The 20,176-nt window shown below is 59.9% G+C and overlaps 1 protein-coding gene across 3 annotated transcripts; it reads right to left on the reverse strand.

Moving 5' to 3' along the window:
• Window positions 1-42: 42 nt before the first annotated feature.
• IPO13 (importin 13) lies at window positions 43-20,141 on the reverse strand. 3 transcript variants are annotated; one of them, XM_003356487.5, is made up of 20 exons: window positions 19,405-20,141; window positions 16,921-17,657; window positions 11,317-11,457; window positions 11,091-11,232; window positions 10,843-11,009; window positions 10,533-10,653; window positions 10,300-10,447; window positions 9,591-9,772; window positions 9,483-9,509; window positions 9,168-9,302; window positions 8,868-9,011; window positions 7,471-7,551; window positions 6,803-6,940; window positions 6,550-6,646; window positions 3,605-3,657; window positions 1,173-1,239; window positions 1,027-1,085; window positions 784-873; window positions 310-491; window positions 43-216 (listed from the first exon to the last, which is right to left on the reverse strand). In XM_003356487.5, the coding sequence occupies exons 1-20, from the start codon at window positions 19,486-19,488 to the stop codon at window positions 120-122; spliced, it is 2,892 nt and encodes a 963-aa protein (XP_003356535.1). In that variant the 5' UTR covers window positions 19,489-20,141; the 3' UTR covers window positions 43-119. The 3 variants fall into 3 exon arrangements, 1 of the variants encoding a protein (XP_003356535.1); XR_298727.4 differs by lacking the exon at window positions 3,605-3,657; XR_014808475.1 differs by lacking the exons at window positions 43-216; window positions 310-491; window positions 784-873; ... (5 more) ...; window positions 7,471-7,551; window positions 8,868-9,011 and having other exon boundaries at window positions 10,148-10,447.
• Window positions 20,142-20,176: the final 35 nt, after the last annotated feature.

Below are 20,176 nucleotides of genomic sequence, written 5' to 3' on the forward strand. Positions count from 1 at the left end.
CATTAGGGGGTAGTGGCAGTGGAAAGGAAGCGGAGACAGCAGTGCGGTGAGGACTCAGGTTTACTCTTTGGGGGCTGGGAGCGGTAAAGGAGGAAGTGTGGGCGGGACGGGGGCGCCCCTCAGTAGTCAGCTGTGTAATCTGTGCCATGCAGCCCCCGGCACAGAAGTGTGAATTCTTTCACCATCTCCTTCACTCGCCTCTTGTTTACCCGCTCGCTGAAGGAGCAAAGGGAGAGCAAGTTAGCACATCCACCCTGGCCTCCTCTGCCCCCCGCCGGCTCAAGCCCAGGCCCTGCCAGCTCTGCTCACCGAAGAATCTGTTGGCTGAAGGTGTCCTTCTGTTCAGGGCTGAGGCGGGCAGAGGGAAAGCCAGGTGACTGAAGTGCCTCCTTGATCCACACACTCAGGAGGCTGAAGCAGTGTTTGTTCAGAGCAAATAGGATGTCGGCAAAGCAGTCCATGAGGCTTCGGGAGGCCTGGCCCCCGATGGCCTGAGGGAGATGGGCTCTCAGCACACCAGGGCCTTGGCCTTTCTGCAGGAAGGATGCCCAGCCACAGGCACCCACTCCCCTGACAGGTTCTCAGCCCAATGCACCTAACAGTGCGTGCTTTTTAAGAGCCCGCTGATCCTCACAGCAGCCTAACAGCTCTCAGCCATTTGCTTGATGAACCAACAGGACCGGAGAGTTTAGGGAGCCAGAGGCTCAAGCTCCCCAGGAGGGCAGCTGCCTCCGCAGTGAAGGCCGCCCCACCCCGCTCCGTGCCCCGCTTGCTCCCTCTCACCTCCAGCACTGCTATGAGCAGCATGCGGCCGTCCTCCTGTACCACCTTCCCCACAGGTTCTACCTCCCCGCAGCGAGGCAGCAGCTCTGTCTACAGAGGGTGGAGAGGCCCGTCAGCCCCCGCTCTCTCCCCCTGTCTCCCTGGAGACGACACCAGCACACCACACCCTGACCTTCTGGAGTCCTGGGCAGGGCAGGCTGGGTATAGGGGTGGCGGGGGGTTAAGGGTTGGCGTGGGACTCACAAAGAAGCCACAGGAGGCCTTGACAGTAGGTGCTTCGGGGAACTTGAGGGCCAGCACAGCTGCGAGAGAGGCAGAGACACATGAGATGGGGCCCGAGCGTCCTCCCAAGGGGGCCCCAGGCCCCCCTGGCCCCTGGCCCCACTTACCACACTGGAACACAGCTTTGACATCCAGGCGTTCACACAGGAACAAGTCGGGCTTCCGCTTCAGAGCCTGCAGGATGTGGAGCTGGTAAGCCCAGCCCCGGCCAGCTCCAAGGACCATTCCCCCCCACTCACCTGCCACCCAGGCCCCAACTTTACACACCACGAGGAGAGGCTGCCAAAACCAGCCACCCGGCCGTCTCTGGGGGACCAGAGTTCAGCAGGTCCGGAGGGGAGTGGCCGAGGGATGCTACGCACGTGTATGTGTACATGAGTGCACAGGCGAATGGGAGGTTGGGGTCACGATGCAGAAAGTCTGGGTCCCGAGTCACCCCTGAGCAAACACCTCCCCACCCCACCCCCACTATCAGAGCCAGACCTCCTGCAGGCTCCAGGTTGCCAGCAGTAGCTTCGCTTTGATTCACAAGGGCAGTGGAGGCCCCCATGGGTTTGTTAACAGGGCAGCAGGAAGAAGAGGTGGCAGCTGGACCAACAGCCCCACTCCTGTGTCCCACCTGCATTCCTGAGACACCCTTTAGCTCAGGAAGAGGAAAAGCAGGGCAGGACTCTGGAGGCCAGGCCGCCCCTTTTCCTCAAGAGGCCCTGTGCCCAGGCCCTTCTCCACTGGACCCAGCCCGGAAGCCAGGGCTGCCAGGCTGCGGGGAGTGGATGGAGTACAGGGGCAGAGAGCCCACCCCAAGTGGTACCAGGACTGGCACATCCTCAGGCCACAGGAGATGCTCTGCACAGCTCCCACAGTCCTCAAGCACTGCTGTTCTCCAGCAGCCCCCAACGCACGCCACACGGACCTCTAACCCGCCAGCCCTCACACCCCTGCATGTTCACTCCCCCGGGTTCACGCGTGTGCACACAGCCCCCCATGCACCCTCACTTCACACACCCTACTTACCCTCTTCCACACACCTCTGCCACATCCCTTGTACGCACCACTCTCCCAGATGTGCAACACACGCTCGCTATGTATTCACAACCCAGCTCCCCCAACCACGTGTCCCCAAACCACGTCCACACACCTGTACCCTCAACCTCCTCAGGTCTCCAGCAGCTGCACTCTCCCCATACACACTCACAGATACACACGCAGATGCCTTCTCCCAGAGATGGCACCCTCACGGATACCCACACACACACACACGTCCACCCGGACCCAGGACACACTGCCCGTTCCCACTCCTCTCCTCCTCTCCCACTGGACGGTGGGTTCGTTCCAAGAGAGTAAGGGCTGTGCCCGCTTCTGCTCACCATTCTCAGCACCCAGCAGACTATCCAGCATGTGCTTCACACTCAAAAAGCATTTGTGGAGTGAGTAGGCAAAGAAACATCAGGTACCCCAACCCGCAGGAAATTCCTAACTCACAGAAGCCCCCGTCACACCAACCCCTCATCCCCACAGCCCGACACATATATCTTCCCAAACACACAACCCCTGATAGAGACAGCCAGCACCACAGCGTGTCTGCCTGCGCCCCGTAACACGCCCTCCCACAGCCCAACACGCACGCCTCCAACACACATCGACAGTCCAAACCCATCAGTCTGCTGTAGAGCACAGGGAAGTGCATCTGCCGCTTGAGGTGGAGCGCGATGGAGGATCGCGTGAGCGAAAGAATGTGTGTGTCCACACGAACGGCTGGGTCACTCTGCTGTACAGCAGAAACTGACAGGACACCTTAAATCAACTGTGATAGGGAAAATGCAACACACCTCAGAAGACTACCCACCAGGGCCTAACACACACCAACACACGACACACACGCCCACACGCCAACGACACATTTATCCTGACACCCAACGGCAACATGTGACTTCTGCTCCCTTCCCAAGCCGAACTCAAGACATACACATAAAGCCCAACACACGGCAAACGCATCTCACAAAGGAGCCAGCACCCCGCCTCCCAGCAGCAGCACGACCTGTCTGACGGCCCAGCTCTGGGCTCCACCGCAGCGCACTCAGCACCGTCCCTCCCTCGGAGCTCCTGGCGGCCTACCTCTCCAGAGCGGGCGGGGGCACGGAGGCAGGCAGTTCCCGGCAGGAGCACGGGGACGACGGCCCCCAGGCCCTTCAACTCTGGTCCTGCCCTTGACCTTCTTGGGCACCCCAGCCGCACAGGAGCTGCTGGGCACAATTACCGCCCCCTCCCTGCCCCACCGCCCCCGAGGCCGGCCCAGCTCCCTCCCTGGGGGATCAGCCTCTCCCTGGTCTGTGGAAGCCTGAGCTAGTTGAGGCAAAGGGACACTAAGGGAGGATGCTGTGTTGTCAACTTCCACGGAAACAGATGAAGAAACTCTATTCAACTGAACAGAAAAAAAAATTTGTCAACAGAAAGCTAAAAATAGGCTTAAATTGAATTTCAACATAAGAGAAAGAGAAAGAGAGAGAACAGAACGTGAATGAATAAAACTAAAACACACCTGTGCCAGGAGTTGCATAAATGAATCAACAATATCAGGATGATCCCTGGGCCCTAAAATATAATAAAGATGGAACTTAAGAAAAAATTATACAAACAGCAACTCAACCTCATATAGTTATGTGGGACTGAGAGCCTGCAGGGAGACAGCGTGGGGGCACATGAGCAGCAGGAAGCAAGATAAAGAAACAAAACATACAAAAACCATGAACTGGGAGAAGCCCAACAGAAAGAGACGGCAAAGTGAAGGACAGTCTGCCCCCGCTCCCTCCCAAGGGGCCCTCCGCCTACTCCCCGCTCCTCAGGCCAGAACCCAAGTGACCCTGTGGTGCTCGAGCAACGCTGGCCACCTTGTAGCTGGACAAACAGCCCCACACCCGTGCTGTGGCCTCTGGCCGCTGGCGTGGCCCTACACTGCTTCCTAGCACCTACCGCCCATCACCAGCCATCGGAGAGGAAGGCAGGGCTGGTCCCTGGTGTCACCCTGGGACCCCGGAAAGGCCAGGGCATCGCGGCCTGAGCAGGTGCCCCAGACCTCCATGGCCTTAGGGCTCTCGGTCCAGCCAAGGAAAGGAATCTGTTGGGTTTTCTTAAACCAGAAGACTCCTTCTTGGGTATGGCAGTGCCCAAAATGCTATGGGGATGGCCGGGCAAGCCCCTGGCAAGGCCCAGGGAAGGGCACTGCATCGTGGGAGGCCAAAAATGAGAGCCCCACCCACCAAGCCCCTCCACGTGGACACGGACTCGGCAGAGAGCCAGGCTCAGGGCTGACGGTCAGCGCCCACCGTCCGTCCGGACACATGAAGAAACGGTCAACGCGTCCCCCACGGTGCGGTGGGGGGGGCAGAGCCTGAGGCAGGTACGGCAAGACTGGGACAGCGTAACAGCTAAGGGGCCATCCTGTTCTGTAAGACAACCAACAAGCCCAGCACACAGGATGCTGGACACCATTCTGCCTCCAGCTGGGATGACGCCTGAGGCAGGGACAAGGCGTGCACCTGAGCTCCACTCCCGGGAGGAGGTGCTGCAGGAGCCCCGCCGAGACACCACGAAGGAGCTGTGTGATCTTGCGCAAGCCACAAACGCTCAGTTTCCCCGACTGGCAAGGAGGTAGCAAGCTCTCCCTCGCTTCCTTCTCCAGGGTGGGAGGAGTCACTGATAAAGCCCGTCCCTTTCACGTCTGCACCTCAAGTGACCCGAGTCCTGGCAAGGGAGGCCCAACGTGCCCCAGCCCAGGCCCTCGTGCAGATGGCAGGTCTGACGTTCCGCAGCCACCCTGCTAGCTAGCGGTGGGGCCATACGGTGAGCAAGAAAGGCTCCGAGGGCAACAGCCCTCGCCCTCCTCTCTTCAACAGAGTCTGGTGCCTACTCTATGCTGGCCTTGTTCCGAGGGATGCAGAGGGAAGAGACCCAAGCCTGCCCTCGAGGGGCTCCGTTGAGGAGGAGAGACAGACCCGGAGGCGGCCTGCTGAGTGTGCTGAATGAGCAGTGCGTGCAGCATGCAGTTTCACCGTGAGGTCTGAAGCACCTGATGCTGCCTCAGAGAAGCTTCTGAGGACTGATGCACAGGTGAGGCACGGAGGCGTGAGCACTCACCCAGGCGCGGGCATGGCACAACCCAGACAGAGGAGCAAGGCACAGGGTCAAATGGGACCCAGGGAGGGAAAAATCAGGGTGGCTGAACTGCTGGAGCCACGGGGCCACCAGCAGGAACGGACGTTGAGAAGTAGGCGGGAGCCACGTCACACAGGTGGGAGGGGCCGGCCCCCAGGGAGATGGGGGCAGTGGCAGGGCGTTGAGCCAGGGAAGGGGAATGCTCCGATTTGTCTTAAAAAACACTCTAGCTGCAGGGTGCAGAATGGACTGGAGAAGGGGAGGCGTCAGGGATATGGGTTAGAAGATTGCTGAGGTGATTCAGGTGGCACCCAACATGGGAGCCGTGGCCGTGGAGGGTGAGGAGACGTGGGCCGACTAAAGGACCCCCAGAACGGGTCCCCAGCTGGATAGGAGGAGGGGCGAGGAGGGGCTGAAGATGAGCTCCACGTTGGTCCTGGCTCAGGTTCCTCCCCACTTTGGGAACCACCCGTGGCCCAGCGGAGCAGAGGCCAGCATCATGGGAGCAGACACCGAGGACGGAGGCAGAGAGCACTCTCACTCCGGCAGAGATCCCCGGTGAGCCCCAAACCTGGACCAGGAATCTAGCCAAGACTCAGGAGGCTGGCAGAAGGACGCAGTTCCTTTCCCAGGTGAGAAGCCCGGGCTAGCAGGCAGCAGGGGCGGCCTGGAGCCTCCTGCCCCCCGACTCCTCTCAAGGAGAAGGCTGCAGTCAATGGGGGGCTGGGACCACAGCCAAAGGCTTTGAGCCTAGAAAGAAATAAGCCTCAATGCAGGCAAAGGAACCAGCACTTGCTGAGTACATCATATGTAAAAACCCCAAGCCAAGGGCCCCAAAGAGGCTACTTTAACTCCTGTAGCAATTGTGTATAAATCTCCATTTCCCAGATATGGAAACAAAGGCTCTGAAAAAGTCAGTGACTTGCCCAAGGTCACACAACTAGTTGGTGGTGCTGAGCTTCGACTCTAGGTCTCTCTGACTTCCAAGCCCGTGGTCTTTCCACTCCGCCTTCTATCCCAAAGGAAGTGGAGCCAGCCTGGTGCCCCCACGGCCCTCAGAGCTGCCAGCCCCACCTTCCCCCACGTCCAGACTGGCCCTGAGCCCCGCAGGCCAGCAGAAGACACCATTCACTCTCTTGTCCATTTCAACCTCAGGTGTCAGCTCTCTGTAAGGTGACAGCTGTGCTGTGCTCGATCCCGTTCGTTTCCCATCAAGTCCCACGTGCGACTCAGGGGAGAGAGGAGAACAGAGTGGGCAGCTTTGGCTCCCCCGTCGGGGAGGCAGAGGCAGGGGCAGTGGCGGCAGCAGCAGAGACGCCGGTCAGGACCTACCTTGTTGGAAGAGGGTGAGTGTAACCGAGGTGACGAGCAGGAAGAGGGCCTCGATCGGGGGGAAGTGAGCAGGCTCGTGAGCAAAGATGTGCACCAGCTACAAGAGAGCAGAGAAGGCCGGTCCGCTGAGGCCCTGGCCCACACTCCCGGGACACAGGCGAGGACCCCTGCCAGAGCGGCCCCCCCCGCCCCACGCCGCCACCTGCTCCATCCCTGGGTCGGATCTCCGACGAGGATGACACCGGAGGCCCACCTGTCGCGTGAGGTCCAGAGCAGAGGCCTGGGGGATGGTGCTGTACATCCGACCCAGCATCTCACACAGCTGCGGCACCATGGGGGCGAAGTCGTCCAGCAGCGTCTTGACGGACTTCTCAAAGATAGCGCACACCGCCTGCGAAGACAGCGGACGGCTCCTGGTCAGCAGGTCGCCGTCGGCTGGGACACACCTGAGGGCCTGCACAGACAAGGCCTAAAAAGGGGGCCCTGACCTATCAGCCTAGCCTGGCTCCGCACACCAAGGCGGGTGGGCCGGCCTGACCCTCACCCTGGAGGGAGGGGGCCCAGAGGCCCTTCTCAGGGGCGCTGAGGATGGAACTTTGTAACCCAACTCTTGCCAGTGGAATCTCCACCCTGCTTCTCGGGAAGCAACAAGCGCGAGAAACGCCTGAACTGTAAAGAGCTACGGCAGGTCTCCGCCACTCAGGAGGACCCCGGCCGTCACTCAGCCCCAGCAGCACAGCCCTTGGCTCCAGCGCTTCCCGCAATACCGCGACATTCTGAATGTCATCCCCAGAGCGTCCTTGCATCTGCGGGGCAGGAGTCCCCCCCTTAGTTTCCTCCACGTCATCACAAGCTGGGGGGGGGGGGCAGCGGCACCTTCCTCCTGCTCCACCTCTGAGCAAGGTCGCCATGGGGGCTCACCTCCACCACCTGGGCATCATTCAGCCATTTGCTCAGCACCTTCTGGATCAGCTGGAAGACCTGCTGCAGCACCACCACCACCTGGAGACACGGGAAGAAGTGAGGGGCCCCCACCACCACTCTGACCCACCTGAGCAGGACGACGTGGTAGTTGGAAGTAGGCCAGGGGCGCAAACCTATTCCCCCCGACTGCACGCTGAGCACTCGGTGCAGGGCACCCTGGGGGAAGGAGGGCTTTGCCGACCCCCCAAGAATGGAAGAGGACATCCCAAATTCTAGGGATCATCTTAGATGCAGCCTCAAACTGCAAAGCAGGGGTATTCTGAGGGCTTCAGAAGATTATTAAAACTCTGTCAGCTTTTTCAAAGTTTCACTCCCTCACTACTTCTGCTCAGTAAAACCGTTTTAGTCCCAAAGGCCTATGGACCAACCCCTGAAGCAGAGATGTTGTCTCACCCAGACAGGCTTAGGGTGGACAGCCCCAAGGACTGCGTGGATACGGGCAGCTCAGGGGGAGCAGAGAGCAGCCTGTGATCCTAGGAGGGGAGGAAAGGCAGGCTGACGACCACCACAGAAGGAGAAGGGGCTCTGAGGCAGGAGAGTGGCCTTGAGGTGGCCAGGAGCCAAAGGGGTAACTGCAGCTGGGGTCGGGAGCCGAGGAGAGGGGCCAGGATCCTGTGGCTTCCTTTTTCCAGGAGAAACCCTGGAGGGGCACTTGGAACAATGAGCGAAGCAGCCCCTCACGTGGGCACAGAGCTAACAGTACGCCAAGTGCCTTCAACCAGGACCCCCTGCTGTCCTGCACAGGACGAGGAAATGAGCACCAGACATCCTGGAGTCGTGGCGCCGAATGGGAGGCTGAGACTTACCCAGATCAAACAGCTCGCAAGTGGGCACCCCAGCCCCCTGCGCCCGAGCTCACCCCGGCTCTCATCACACTGCTTTGTGTGTGACACCCTGTTTACGTGCATTCCCTCTAGGCTGGGGACAGCCCAAAGGCACGAACTATGACGGGGCGCATGCGAGCACCCCGTGCCCACAGAGGACATGAGCGCTGAAGCAGACGGCCCGCGGGGCTGGGGGCCAAACAGGAGCCCACCATTGCATCACTTGCGGGTGGAAGGACGATGTCACTGCCCCCCACGGGGCGGAGGCAAGACGGCTAACACCCCCCGAGCGGGGCTGGGAACAAAGACGGCCTGTCCACAGGGCTGTGGGACGATGACATCACTCCTCGCAGGGCAGGGGCCACGGAGGCCATGCCCAGGGTCAGAGGGACAAATGCGTCATGCCCCACGGCGCCAGGGAAACGGCGCCAGCATTACCCCGAGAGCTGGGGGATGGCGGTGACAGTCCTACGGGGCAGCGGGGGCAACGGCAAGGACAACATCACCCACGGGGTTGGGTCCCTGCGGCACGGGCAGCTTCCGGAGCTCAGGGCCTTCGTGATCGTCGTCGTGGTGACTGACGTCCAGGGTGGTGAAGAGGTTCGAGAGGAGCCCCAAGATGTGCACGATGGCCAGCTTGTTGGAGGGGTTGGGCTGCGGAGAGAAGGGGCCCCAGCCCTGACGCCAGCTCCAGCCCCGGCCCTCGGCAGCCCCAGCCCGCACGACGGGAAGCCCCAGCGTCCCGCCGCCGCCGCCGCCGCACCCCGGCCACGCACCCCCGCGCCCGCGAGGCCACACCAGCTCACTCACGATCTCCTCTGCCAGCTTCTCCAGCTGCTGGATATACGGCGAGATGAGGGAGTGCAGGTTTTTAAGGATCTCCTCCACTTGCAGGGCTGACAGCAGGAAGCCCAGGGCCTGCATCAGCCACATGCACTGGCTCGTCTGTGGGACAGAACGGGAGGGTCAAACCCGGACGCATGTGGTTGTGGGTGGAAAGAATGGACCTCCCGGGGCAAGTCCCAAGCACGGAGAATGAGGGACAGAGGAGAGGGAAAGGCAGGAGAGGGGACGTCTACAGATGCCACAGTACCCCGAGGAGCCCGCAGAAACCTCTGAGCTCACCTTATGGATCTGCTTCATCAGAACATCCTGGGAGAAAAAGGAGGAAGGTGCTGTCAGCGCCGTGCAGAGTGTGCCCTGAGGCCCCGCCGCACCCGGGACCCCACACACCTGGGAGACAGCCACGATGTTGGCAGCGTAGGGTGGCAGGTCGTACTTGCATTCCCGGCAGATCTTCTTGAGGGTGGACACGGAAGAGATAGAGAGCTCAGGGTTGCCCAGGGCGTGCAGCACAAGGGGCAGAACGCTGTTGATCATGACGGGGTGGTCAGCCAGCCACTCGGACAGGGCTCCTGGGGGAAGAAGGGAGAAGCGAGGTCATCAGAGGAGGCCAGGCTGGCTCGGTACCACGTCCCTGAGCGGCAGCTAGAGCTCCCGGCAGGGGACAGAGTGGGCGTACACACGTGCACACGCTCCAACTCGAGCCTTACAGCTGAGGAGGGGTCCAGGGCTGCTGTCTCACCGACAGTGAAGCAGCCTCACTGAGCTGCAGCTCAGTGCGCGGTGACAAGGACCCCTAGATGTGCCAGGCCAGTCGGCTAGCTGCACTGCTGATTCGGGGCGGCGGGCAGGGAGGTCTCCCACTTTGCACAGGGCCCAGGAGGCCAGCTGAGGCTGCGGGGGGGGGGTGCCTTGCTCTGGGAAAGTGGGGGTGAGCCAGGTCTCACCAATGGTGAACATGACAGTGTCCGCCAGCTGCACTGCTGATTCGGGGCGGCGGGCAGGGAGGTCTCCCACCTTGCACAGGGCCCAGGAGGCCAGCTGAGGCTGCGGGGGGGGGTGCCTTGCTCTGGGAAAGTGGGGGTGAGCCAGGTCTCACCAATGGTGAACATGACAGTGTCCGCCAGCTGCACGTTGCTGATGCTGATCCGTGGGATGAGGCCAATGAGCCCGGGCACCACATCGGAGTAGTTGACATCGATGGTCTCGGCGATGGACTGGAAGCCGTAGAGCAGGGCCTCCGTGTGCTGGAGAAAGAGGGCGCCCTGGCTCGGCTGAGGAGGAGGGAGTGACGGGTCTGGGAGGGCTGAGGGGCTCAGGCTTGGGATGTACCTGCCAGGAGTAGGGCTCCTCTGAGCTGGTGAGCAGACGGCCCAGCTTGTCATAGAGGCTGCTGAGCAGCTCGGCCCCCAGCATCTCGTAGACGTACATCAGCGTGTCTGAGATGTCCACCCTGAGCAGCAGACGAAGGCCTTACACACCGCCCGGATGCTGCCCCAGGGCCCCTGCCACCCTGCCACAGCGCCGAGACGATAAGGAGAGGAGTTCTCGGATTCGGGAGGCCTGGCCTTGGGCCTCTCCCCTCACTGCCTTTATCAGGCCAGGACTCCCTTTAGAGGCGGGACCGGCCTACCACCATCACCTGTAAATCCGGAACTGCTCCTTCTCATCTGAGGACCAGAACCCGTACTCTTCATCAGAAGGGAACTGGGCCTTGTGCAGAAGCACATCCACCAGCTGGAAGTAGACCGGCCGGTACACCTGCTGGTACACAGCCTGCTTCTCCGCCTCGAAGGACAGAATGTCATCCTGAGAGGGAGGGGGCGCGTCAGCCCGGCCCCGCCGCCCCCCGCCCACCCGCCCGGCCCTCCGGAGGCTCCCACGACGCACCTGCAGCGTGTACCAGAAAGTGAGCGTCAGGGAGCTGGTGGTCTCGTTGACGGGGAAGTGGCCGGGGATGCCCGTGCAGAACATGATCATGTTGACCAGGGCCAGGAAGCTCTGCCAGTGCTCCACCTGGTCCAGCAGGGCCCTGGGGGACGGGCACACGGGGAGGTCGCGCCAGCCCCCCCACCCAGGGGCCCTGCTGCCCCGCCCCAGCGGCCCCTCTCCTCACCGGGAGTGGTTCTCGCCCAGGGCCACGGCAATGCGACAGATGCCGTGGGAGGTCTCCATGTCCCCATTCTGCACGGCCTGTCGCAGTTGATCCTGCAGTCCCAGCACCAGCGGGATGAGTTTCAGGAGTGTGTTCACGTACCTGGGGGCATGAGATGAGGAGACCCAGCCCCACCAGCTTGGAGAGAATGGCACAACTGTCTTCTTTTTTTTTTCCCTTAGGGCCACGCCTGAGGCATATGGAAGTTTCCAGGCTCGGGGCTGAATTGGAACTGCAGCTGCTGGCCTACACCACAGCCACAGCAATGCCAGCTCCAAGCCCTGCACCACAGCTCATGGCCACGCTGGATGCTTAACCCACTGAGCGGGGCCAGGGAATGAGCCCACAGCCTCATGGATACTAGTTGGGTTTACTACCACGGAACCACAACGGGAACTCCAAACGGCACAATCTTCCAGCAAAGCCCCCCGTCCCACATCAAATCCAAAGCAAAAAAGAGGTCAGGGCCTACACGGCAGGCGTGATGCTGCCCAGTTTGGGAGGAACCTTAGGTCAGAGACTTCCGGGAGACCTCCGGGAAGACGTATGAGAAGGTCAGGGTTATGGGTTGACTTGTGTCCTTCCACTGGACTCAGTGTTGATGCGGAGATGGGTCAGGACTGTTGGGGGTGGGGGTGAGATAAGGGCAATGTGCTTCGCACACGGGAAGGACATTACTTCGGAGGCCGGAGGGCAGACCGTTAGGGATTGAACTGTGTCCCTCCCAAAAAGTTGCGTTGAAGTCCTAACCTCCCTATCTCAGAGTGTAATTGATGAGGAAAGAGTCACTGCAGATGAGGTCAGAGAGTGGGGCGTGGCCCTGATGGGACACAACCCGTATTCTCAACAGGAGCATTCATGTGAAGACAGAGACCAACAGGAAGAATGCCACGCGACGACAAAGGGAGAGGCTGGCATTAGGCAGCCAAAGATTGCCAGCAAGCAAGCAGGAGCCAGGAGACAGCGAGGAAGGAGTCTCCTACCGGTTCCACAGAAAGCTGACCCCCTGCTATCAGACCCCAAGCCCCACAACCGTGAGACAGTATACTTCGGTGGTGGGTGCCAGTGTGTGGCACTTTATTCTGGCAGCTCTAGGAAACTAACACAGTCAGGGTTGGGGGAGACTGAGCAAGCATGGGAGACAGAAGAGGCAACGCCGGCTGCGGAGTCCTGTTAGAGCCTCTGGAGCAGCAACCGCCACCTTGCACTCCACCTCCTACCACCGCGTCCCAGCTCCTGAGGGGGCTCTGGTGGCAGAAAGGAGAGAAGCAGGTGACTGACTCACAAGGCGCTGGGAGGCAAAACAGACAGGCCTTGAGGACTGACTGGATGATGAGGATGGGCAGAGCCAAGGACAATTCTCAGGTTACTGGCTAGACAGCTAAGTAGCTGGGGGAGGTGCTGGCCGAGACCTGGAGGGGTGGGTAGAGGGGACAGTCACAAAGTTAACGGGAGGCCAGAAGGTGACAAATTCAGGGTCAGCCGTGTTGAATCAGAGGTACCTGGTGAGAGAGGCAGGTAGACATGTCCAGAAAGCTGGATATAAAACCCTGAAGCCCGGTGGAGAGGTGAGAGCAAGAGAGAGAGATTTTGGAGTCATCAGCAAACAGCTCTGGGCATAGAGGAGAACTGCCCATGAGGAAAGGGTTGAATGAGAGAAAAGACGAGATCCCTGAGGTACAATGACTCCTAAAGCAGGAGCAGAGGAAGCCAAGGATACAAAGAAGACTGTGAGAAGGCTGCCTCCCTCCCACTGGACCCCTCCCCAGCAGCCTGATCTGTGGCGGTGAGACCAAGCAGAGGAAGTGATATTCTTAGCGGGGAGCGAAGGCTTGGGACAACTCTGCTGTCAGTCACAGCAGCACCATAGCAATCTATGCAGAGAGGCGGGTGCTGAGGGTCCAGCAGGAGCTCTATCTGGACTTGCCCCAAGCGGCTGCCAGGCAGGTGGCCTCATAACGTTAGGTGGCGGATAAGTGGAACAGGAGGCAACCCGTCTGGGATGCTGGACGTCTCCACATCCCCATTCCAGTGGGACAAGGCTTCTACACCAGGATGCCCCCCAGCCCAGAGACAGCTCCAGAGGGTGCGGCCTGGAGTCAGCTGGGATAGCTTCAGTCTCATGGCCCTGACACAGGCTGCACCACAAGACAATAGGCACCTTCAGGCCAGACTCTGGCACAAAGAGGAGGGGCAGGGCCAAGGCCATGGCCTGCAAGCTCCCCAGTAGCTGAGATGGGGCAGGAGGTCGTGCCCTACCCCCACAGCATCCCCACTGTAGTCCAAGCCTCCCTTGCATCTTCGAAATTAATGTATACAGTAGGTACTCAACAACCGTTCCACTTTGTCCCATCTGAGCCTCATCATAGGATAAATCAAGGGCAATATACCCCAGTAGAGCTCAGACTATTACTCAAGGTCACAGAGCAAGTCAGAGACAGATTTCAGGCTGTCCCCTTATACGAAACAGTCCCTTCTATGGCTGTAGGTCTGCTTCTGTTTCAAGCCCCAACCTGAATTTCCTCAAAGGATCAAGGCAGATCTCAGCCCACAGCTCAGTTTCCAACTGACGGGAGCCCCCAAGAGCCTCTCTAATTCACCTTCTTTCCTTCCCCAGCCCCCCAATGAAAAGCTTTACCAGGATTAAAAACAAATCTCAGGAAAAAAAAAAAAAATAAAGATTTCAAAGGACAGAGAGAGCCCGGCAAGCAGCAGCAGCTGTGGAGGGTGGGAAACAGAGACTTGAGCACAAGCTCAGCCAAGGAGAGAGCCGATGTCAGGACACAGGCGAGGCAGTGGCACGACGGCCCAGGAGTGAGAGCCACAGAAGGTGATTTTTTCTCACACCAAAGCCAGGAAACAGACTAGACAGAGCAAGGCCCAAACACCGGCCCCGGGCAGGGTACAGACCACCCACAGGAACGCTCTTCCACAGGCTTCCCACCACCTGGGCACCTGTGCCTGAGACCTGTGAGCAGACAGGAGAGCAGGCCTGAGGCCTCGAGGCTTCTAGGTCTGGGGGAGAGAGATGGAGAGGGTGTCTTCAAGGCCTATAGCTGAGAAGAGGTTCAAGAGGCCTGGCTCCTGTGGGTCAGCTCAAGCTGCCAGGGCAGGGCTGCTGGGACTCCTTGGCTGCCACTCACACTGAGCTTAGCCCAGACCTGCAATTAGAGCTCCGGGAGCAGAGCTGAGAAAATGGGGAGAGTTGCTAAGCAACCAAGGGGGCTGCAGCCAATGGGCGCTCAGGAGGCTATAGGTTCCCTCACTGGCTCCTTGCTCGCTCATTCGTTCAGAGGAAGAGAAGCATCAATTACCTGCCAAACCCCCTCGAGACTGGCTGGGTGGGTAAACCTGAGTGTATCCAAGGACACCCCACATCACACACCCACTGGCCCTGCCAGTTCCCCTTAGCCACCAACTGTCCCAGCCCAGAGCCAAGAAAGGCCTTAGCTGGGACTTGGTACCCACCTTAAGTTGGAAACCCTGAGAAGCCATGGGAAAGGGCTCATACTAACTGCCAACACAATGACGATACTAAACATTAGCGACCGCCGTTGATGGCATGTCCAGGAACCAGGCTAAGCCTCTCACAGACATTCTCCTATTTAACCCTCACACCCAAACAGTCTCCACAGAATGCCAAGGGCAGGCCCTGGGCACATTATCCTGCTTAAACTCTGTGATGTGATCACACCTGTTTCACTGATGAGAGAAATTGAGGCTTAAAAGTGGCTTTTACCCAAGGTCTCAGATCTAGCAAGTGGACCATCTGGGATTCGAACTTAAACGTGACTAATGCCAAGGCTAGAGCCGTCAACCACTCCCCCATGCCCCCTCTTTCAGTGGTATGTCCCCCAGGGCTCTGCCAAGCATTCCCAAGACCTTGGCTCTGAAATGTTAAGTGTCAGGCCTCCAGCCTTGCCCTGGTCGATCCAATTTAAACCAAAAAATCTCATCATGCCATTTTCTGTGCTTAAAATCCTCTAATATCTTTACATCACCCTCGGGAAGAAGGCCAAAATCTTAAGCCCGGCCGACAAGGTCTCGCGTGATCTGGACCTGGATCTCCCTCCACTGGCCCTTACACTCTGCTGTCTCATCTCACACACGCACCCTCGAGGCGCTCTCGCATCCATCCCTGCTTGGGCTCTTCCACCTGTCTGGAGCATCCTCCCCACATCCATCGCCTCCTCCCGGCTACAGGGTACACAGCCCTCAAAGCACAGCGCAACTGCCACCTCCTCTAGGAAGCCCCTCGTAACCCGCAGCCCGGGTTAAACGCCTCCTTTGGGTTCTGATAGCTGCCTGCTCCCTCCGTTAGAGCACTCGTCATGTAGACTCTTACTTGCCAAGCCGTGCATCTCTGAGATCATAAGCTCCTGACTTGCAGAAATCAGCCCATCCATCTTTATGCTCCCTGGGCTCAGCCTAGGCCGCCCCCCCCATAAAGAGCCGCTCAAGAAACACTTGCTGCAGGAGCATCTCATTACGCTCACCTTGTTTCAGGCCCCGATTGTGTGGTGGCTCTGCCCACAACAGGCCTCTGCACCTGCCGTGGCTCCTGCCGCCTGGCTCACTCCTTCCTCTTCTCCCCTCCCCCACGAGCCCTCCCCACTCAGGCAGCTCCCACTTTTCATCCGTTCAAAAAATAATGCGTGCTACCCAGTGCTGCCAGGCTTGGTGTGACACAATAAAATGACAGCGTGCCTGTCCTCACACTGCTGAGAGACTAATGGGGAGAAATACATTAATTTATAATGAAACCGTGTTGCAGGCTAAGAAGGAAGAACACTGGGAGCTCTGAGATGCCATCACAGAGAAGACCGACCTGCGTCTCAAACATCGTTGAGGGCGTCCCCAAGGAAGTGACGCTTCCACTGAGTGGGGGGGAGGCGTCAAGTGCACGTGATGGTTCAGGGGCTGGAAGGAGCCTGGGAAACGCAAGGAACTGAAAAGACCGGGTGCGAGTGAGGAGAGCAAGGAGCACAGCCCGGGATGAGGCCGGAGACGCCCCGCTACGCGGCATCCCTGCGGGTCACATTCGGGATTCTGAACTTTATCCTAAGAGCCGTGAGGAGCCTCCGGAGGGTTCCGAGCAGAACAGTCAGGTCCTCGTTTTTTAAAAGACCAATGCTGGCCGCTGGGTGGACAATGAAAGGTCGAAGGGTGAAAACCAGGGGGCTGGCGGGGAAGCCCCTCAGGCATCCGGGGAGAGAGATGGGGACAGAGGCTGGACGAGGGCGGAGGCGGAGGAAAGGGAAGAAAGAGATACGCAGTGTGGTCAGAGCAGAACAGCCAGGACTCGATGGCTGACTGACCGGGAGGCAGAGAGGAGAGAGCCGCACGTTATCATTGAGCGATGTGTGGGATGGTTAGTTGCTTAAAGTCTGTCTCCCTCTCTGAACCCTAAGGACAGGATCCATGTCTCGTCTGGCTCCTTGCTGTCGTTTCAGCACAGGACCAGGCATGCAGTAGGCACTCAATTACGGCTTACGGAGCAGACGGATGGACGGATGGGTGGCTGGCCAAGCAGACTGCCTGTCTGGGAAGCGGGGACCGGCTCACCTCTGGGCATCGGGCTGTGAGATGGCATTGACAATGGCCTCCACGCTGCTGTCGAAGAGCTCCGAGTCCTGCAGAGCCGAGAACGCGGCCTGAATGAGCGCCTCGCAGTCCTGCAGTGGCACCTCCAGCTGCACCCAGCTGGAAAAGCACTTGAGCACCTTCTGACGCACACAGCTAGGTGAGCTGGGCTGCTGGAGCAGCTGCTCCAGCAGCGGGAAGACAGCCCCACACTCCACCGCCAGGCTGGCCCGCACCAGGCTTTTGCGGTACTGGGGCAGGCGGCTGGTCTGGAACTCCTCAGGCAGCACTGTCAGCAGCTCTAGCAGGGCCAGGCATCGGCCCTGGCCATCCACCGGTGAGTCTTCAGCCTGGAAGAGCCGTACCATATCTGCCACAGCACATGGCCAAGCGTCAGGCATCATGCTGAGCGCCAGCGAGGCCAGGGCCACGCACAGCCGAGTCAGCACAATCTTGGAGCCGCTGGCAAAGCGGGTGATCTGGGTGAAGAGCTGTGCCTTCAGACTCTCATACTGGTCAGTGGGGATGTCACTCCAATAGCGAGAGATCTTGATGTGCAGGGCACTGGCCCCAAAGTACTGGATCTCAGGCACCTTGTCGGGCTGCAGTAGCTGCCAGCTGAAGTGCCAGGCCTGTGGGGAGACCTGGGCCTGCATCAGCCACTTCTGTGCCAGGTTCTTGTTCTCAATGTTGGGGTCGTAGTAGAGCTGGTGCAGCGCCTGCAGGACGGCATAGGACTGAGCAGGTGCTCGCCACTCTAGATCCTGCCAGAGCCCAGAACACAGGGCACGACTTGGCCCTGCAAGACTGCTCTCTCTCTCTGACTGAGGGCTGAGCAGGAGGGGAGAGCTCACGGCTCTGCAGTGTCTCTCGGACCTGGGGTCCCGCCGATGTCTTGAGAGCCTGAACTTTGCCCATGCTCTCCCACAGCCTCTTCTCCTTACAGCAAAACATTATGGGTTCAGGGAGTGAACTGCCACAGGAGAGCAGTAAAAAGGAGGCCGCGTTCCCCAAAGGGGAAGCCCCTGAGGTCATGGGCAAGGCCCGGGTGGAAGGAAGGGCTCCAGAGGGACGGAGCTGAGCCTGAAAGGAGCGTGGAACAGCCCGAGAGGCCCGGACTCTCCCAGGCACAGCTGCTCCCATCCACTCCACCGGCCCCATTTAGCATCCCCCAGAATCACCCCCAGGTCACTCCAGATGCCGGCACCAAAGCCACTGTGAAATCTGAGCAGGACTAAGACTTTGCTAGGCAGCTCTAGGCAGAGACAAACTGGAGGGAGGGGAGGGTGAGAACACGCCTCAGACAGCACAGGAGAGGGTCCAAGAAGCTGGCCAGAGCAGTCTTGGCCTGCAGCCCTGGCAAATGCCTCGCCTGGAGCTCTCAATTAGACAACCCCCCAGGGTCCCCATTCCACTGGGACTTCACACAGTAAGAAAACAGCCGTTTATCTCCCTGGTAGCACATGGAACAGTGCGCCACCATGCCAACACTGCCCAGCCCCGGGGGGGTGGAAGAGGGAGACCAGACCTCTCCCCCTCAACGCAGGCTCCACTCAAGGAGGCTCAGCCCCGTCTGTACCTCTGACAGTCCGTTATGGCCACTGTCCCTTGTCTGGCTCCCCGGGGATGCTGAGACAGGCGGAGAACAGAAGCAGAGAGACGCATCCTCACCATTTGGTATGGCGCACAGGGCTCGAGAATGACAAATGAATATCTGCAACCGTTCTCTGCGTTCCAGCAAGGGAGCCCCATCTCCCCATTCATCCCAGGGGACATGCATGTCTGCACGGCAAGCCTCTGGGGGCAGAGCCCAGGAAAAAAGAAGTTCAAAAAAAAAAAAAAAAAAAAAGATGGACTGGGCAGTGGGGAGAGCCTGGGAGTGCCGTGGCAGGAAGCCATGCGGGCAGGTGAGTAGGGAAGGCCCCTGGAGCTGCCAGCAGGACCAGGCCCCTTGGGCAAAATAAAGGGGACCAACCAGGAGTGGTCTGGCTTCGGTCCAATAAACGAAGGCCCCTTCCCCAAGGAAGAGTGAAAGCACCATCCAGATCGTTTTAGCTCCAGGTTATTCTCTGAGCCCTTGGCTCAACAGAACAGGTCCAGGAGGGTTCAGCATCGCCATGGTTTCTGAGGACTGAGCTGCAGGTCTCCTGGGTTCCTGATTTCTTACTGCACTGCTCCTGCAGTTCCCATGGAGCTGGAGGAGAGCCAGTCTGGCTGGAGAGCTACACGGGGAGCACCCTGGGGGGGCCATCCCGAGACCCTAGAGTATCCACAGAGGACCCAGGTCAAAGAAAGGCCAAAAATAGCCTATTGAGAGGCTACTGCTGCCCAGAAAGACAGCAAATGCCAGGTGCTCTGGAGGCACCCTCCCAGCGGGCACCCAGCCCAGGCCTAGGCTCTGGCATTAGTGTCTGTCCCCAGAACTTCTGCTCTGTCACTGGAGTGCCCACCCCAGGGCCCTCATACCTTCTCCACGTTCTCCACAGTGAAGTCCAAGGCTGGTGCCGCTCCAGCCCCTGCAGCCCCCGGCTGCTCCTCCCGCCGCTCCATCTTTGCTCCCTCCCCAGCAGGGAGGTGGACCGTGACCTGTCTCCTGCCCCAGCCTCTTGGCTGCTGGCCCCCCTGCTAGACCCCGGCTTGGGTGCCCAGGGAGAGCTGGGGTGACAGGGGACCCAGGGCGAGCATGGCTGCCGAGGCCTCCCCACCTCGGTGGGGGGCGGGGGGCTTGCCAAAGGCCAAAAGGGGTGCCCTTCGGAGAAGACCCACGGAGGGGCACTCCTAGGAGAAAGCCACCGGTGCGGAGTTCGCAAGCGAGGGGTCCTAGTGGTAGGTCAAGGCTCTGTCCCCGGAATCTATGAGGAGAGAGTCACAGGGGAGGGAGGCCTGGGAGAAACCGAGGCCCCGGCCCGCCAAGGGTCACAGGGTCGATGGCCTGTACCCACAACACCCTCTTCTGAGTGAGCTCTCGGGTCCTAAGAGGAGGTCAAGGGGCTGGGGGGTCACGGGGGAAAGAGCCCTTCGCAGGTTACGCAGGCGTCCAACGAAGCGCGGGGCTGCAGCTTCGCAGGTCTGGGGCGAAGAGTCCGGAGAGTTGAGGGGCTGCGGCAGGTTCCCTCCGCTCGGCCCGGCCCGCGCTCTTCTCACCGCCGAGCTCCGGCCCCGCTGCCGCCGCTGCCTCCGCCCCAGTGACTGACAGGCGAGCCGGCCCGGCCGGGACGGGGCGGGGACCTCAGAGAGG

This window comes from Sus scrofa, chromosome 6 (assembly GCF_054392235.1).
Source record: "Sus scrofa isolate SSC_HxYL_T2T_F1_AM1 chromosome 6, Sscrofa_HxYL_maternal_Yorkshire_Landrace_v2.0, whole genome shotgun sequence".
Classification (NCBI taxonomy): Eukaryota; Metazoa; Chordata; class Mammalia; order Artiodactyla; family Suidae; genus Sus; species Sus scrofa.

Excerpts from the sequence above, each read along its gene's own strand:
- IPO13 (XM_003356487.5), bottom strand. The coding sequence starts at position 19,488 with ATGGAGCGGCGGGAGGAGCAGCCGGGGGCTGCAGGGGCTGGAGCGGCA. Across the intron at positions 9,773-10,299 it reads CACTGTCATGTTCACCATTG|GAGCCCTGTCCGAGTGGCTG; the intron begins GTGAGACCTGGC and ends TTCTTCCCCCAG. Across the intron at positions 492-783 it reads TGCTCATAGCAGTGCTGGAG|GCCATCGGGGGCCAGGCCTC; the intron begins GTGAGAGGGAGC and ends CATCTCCCTCAG.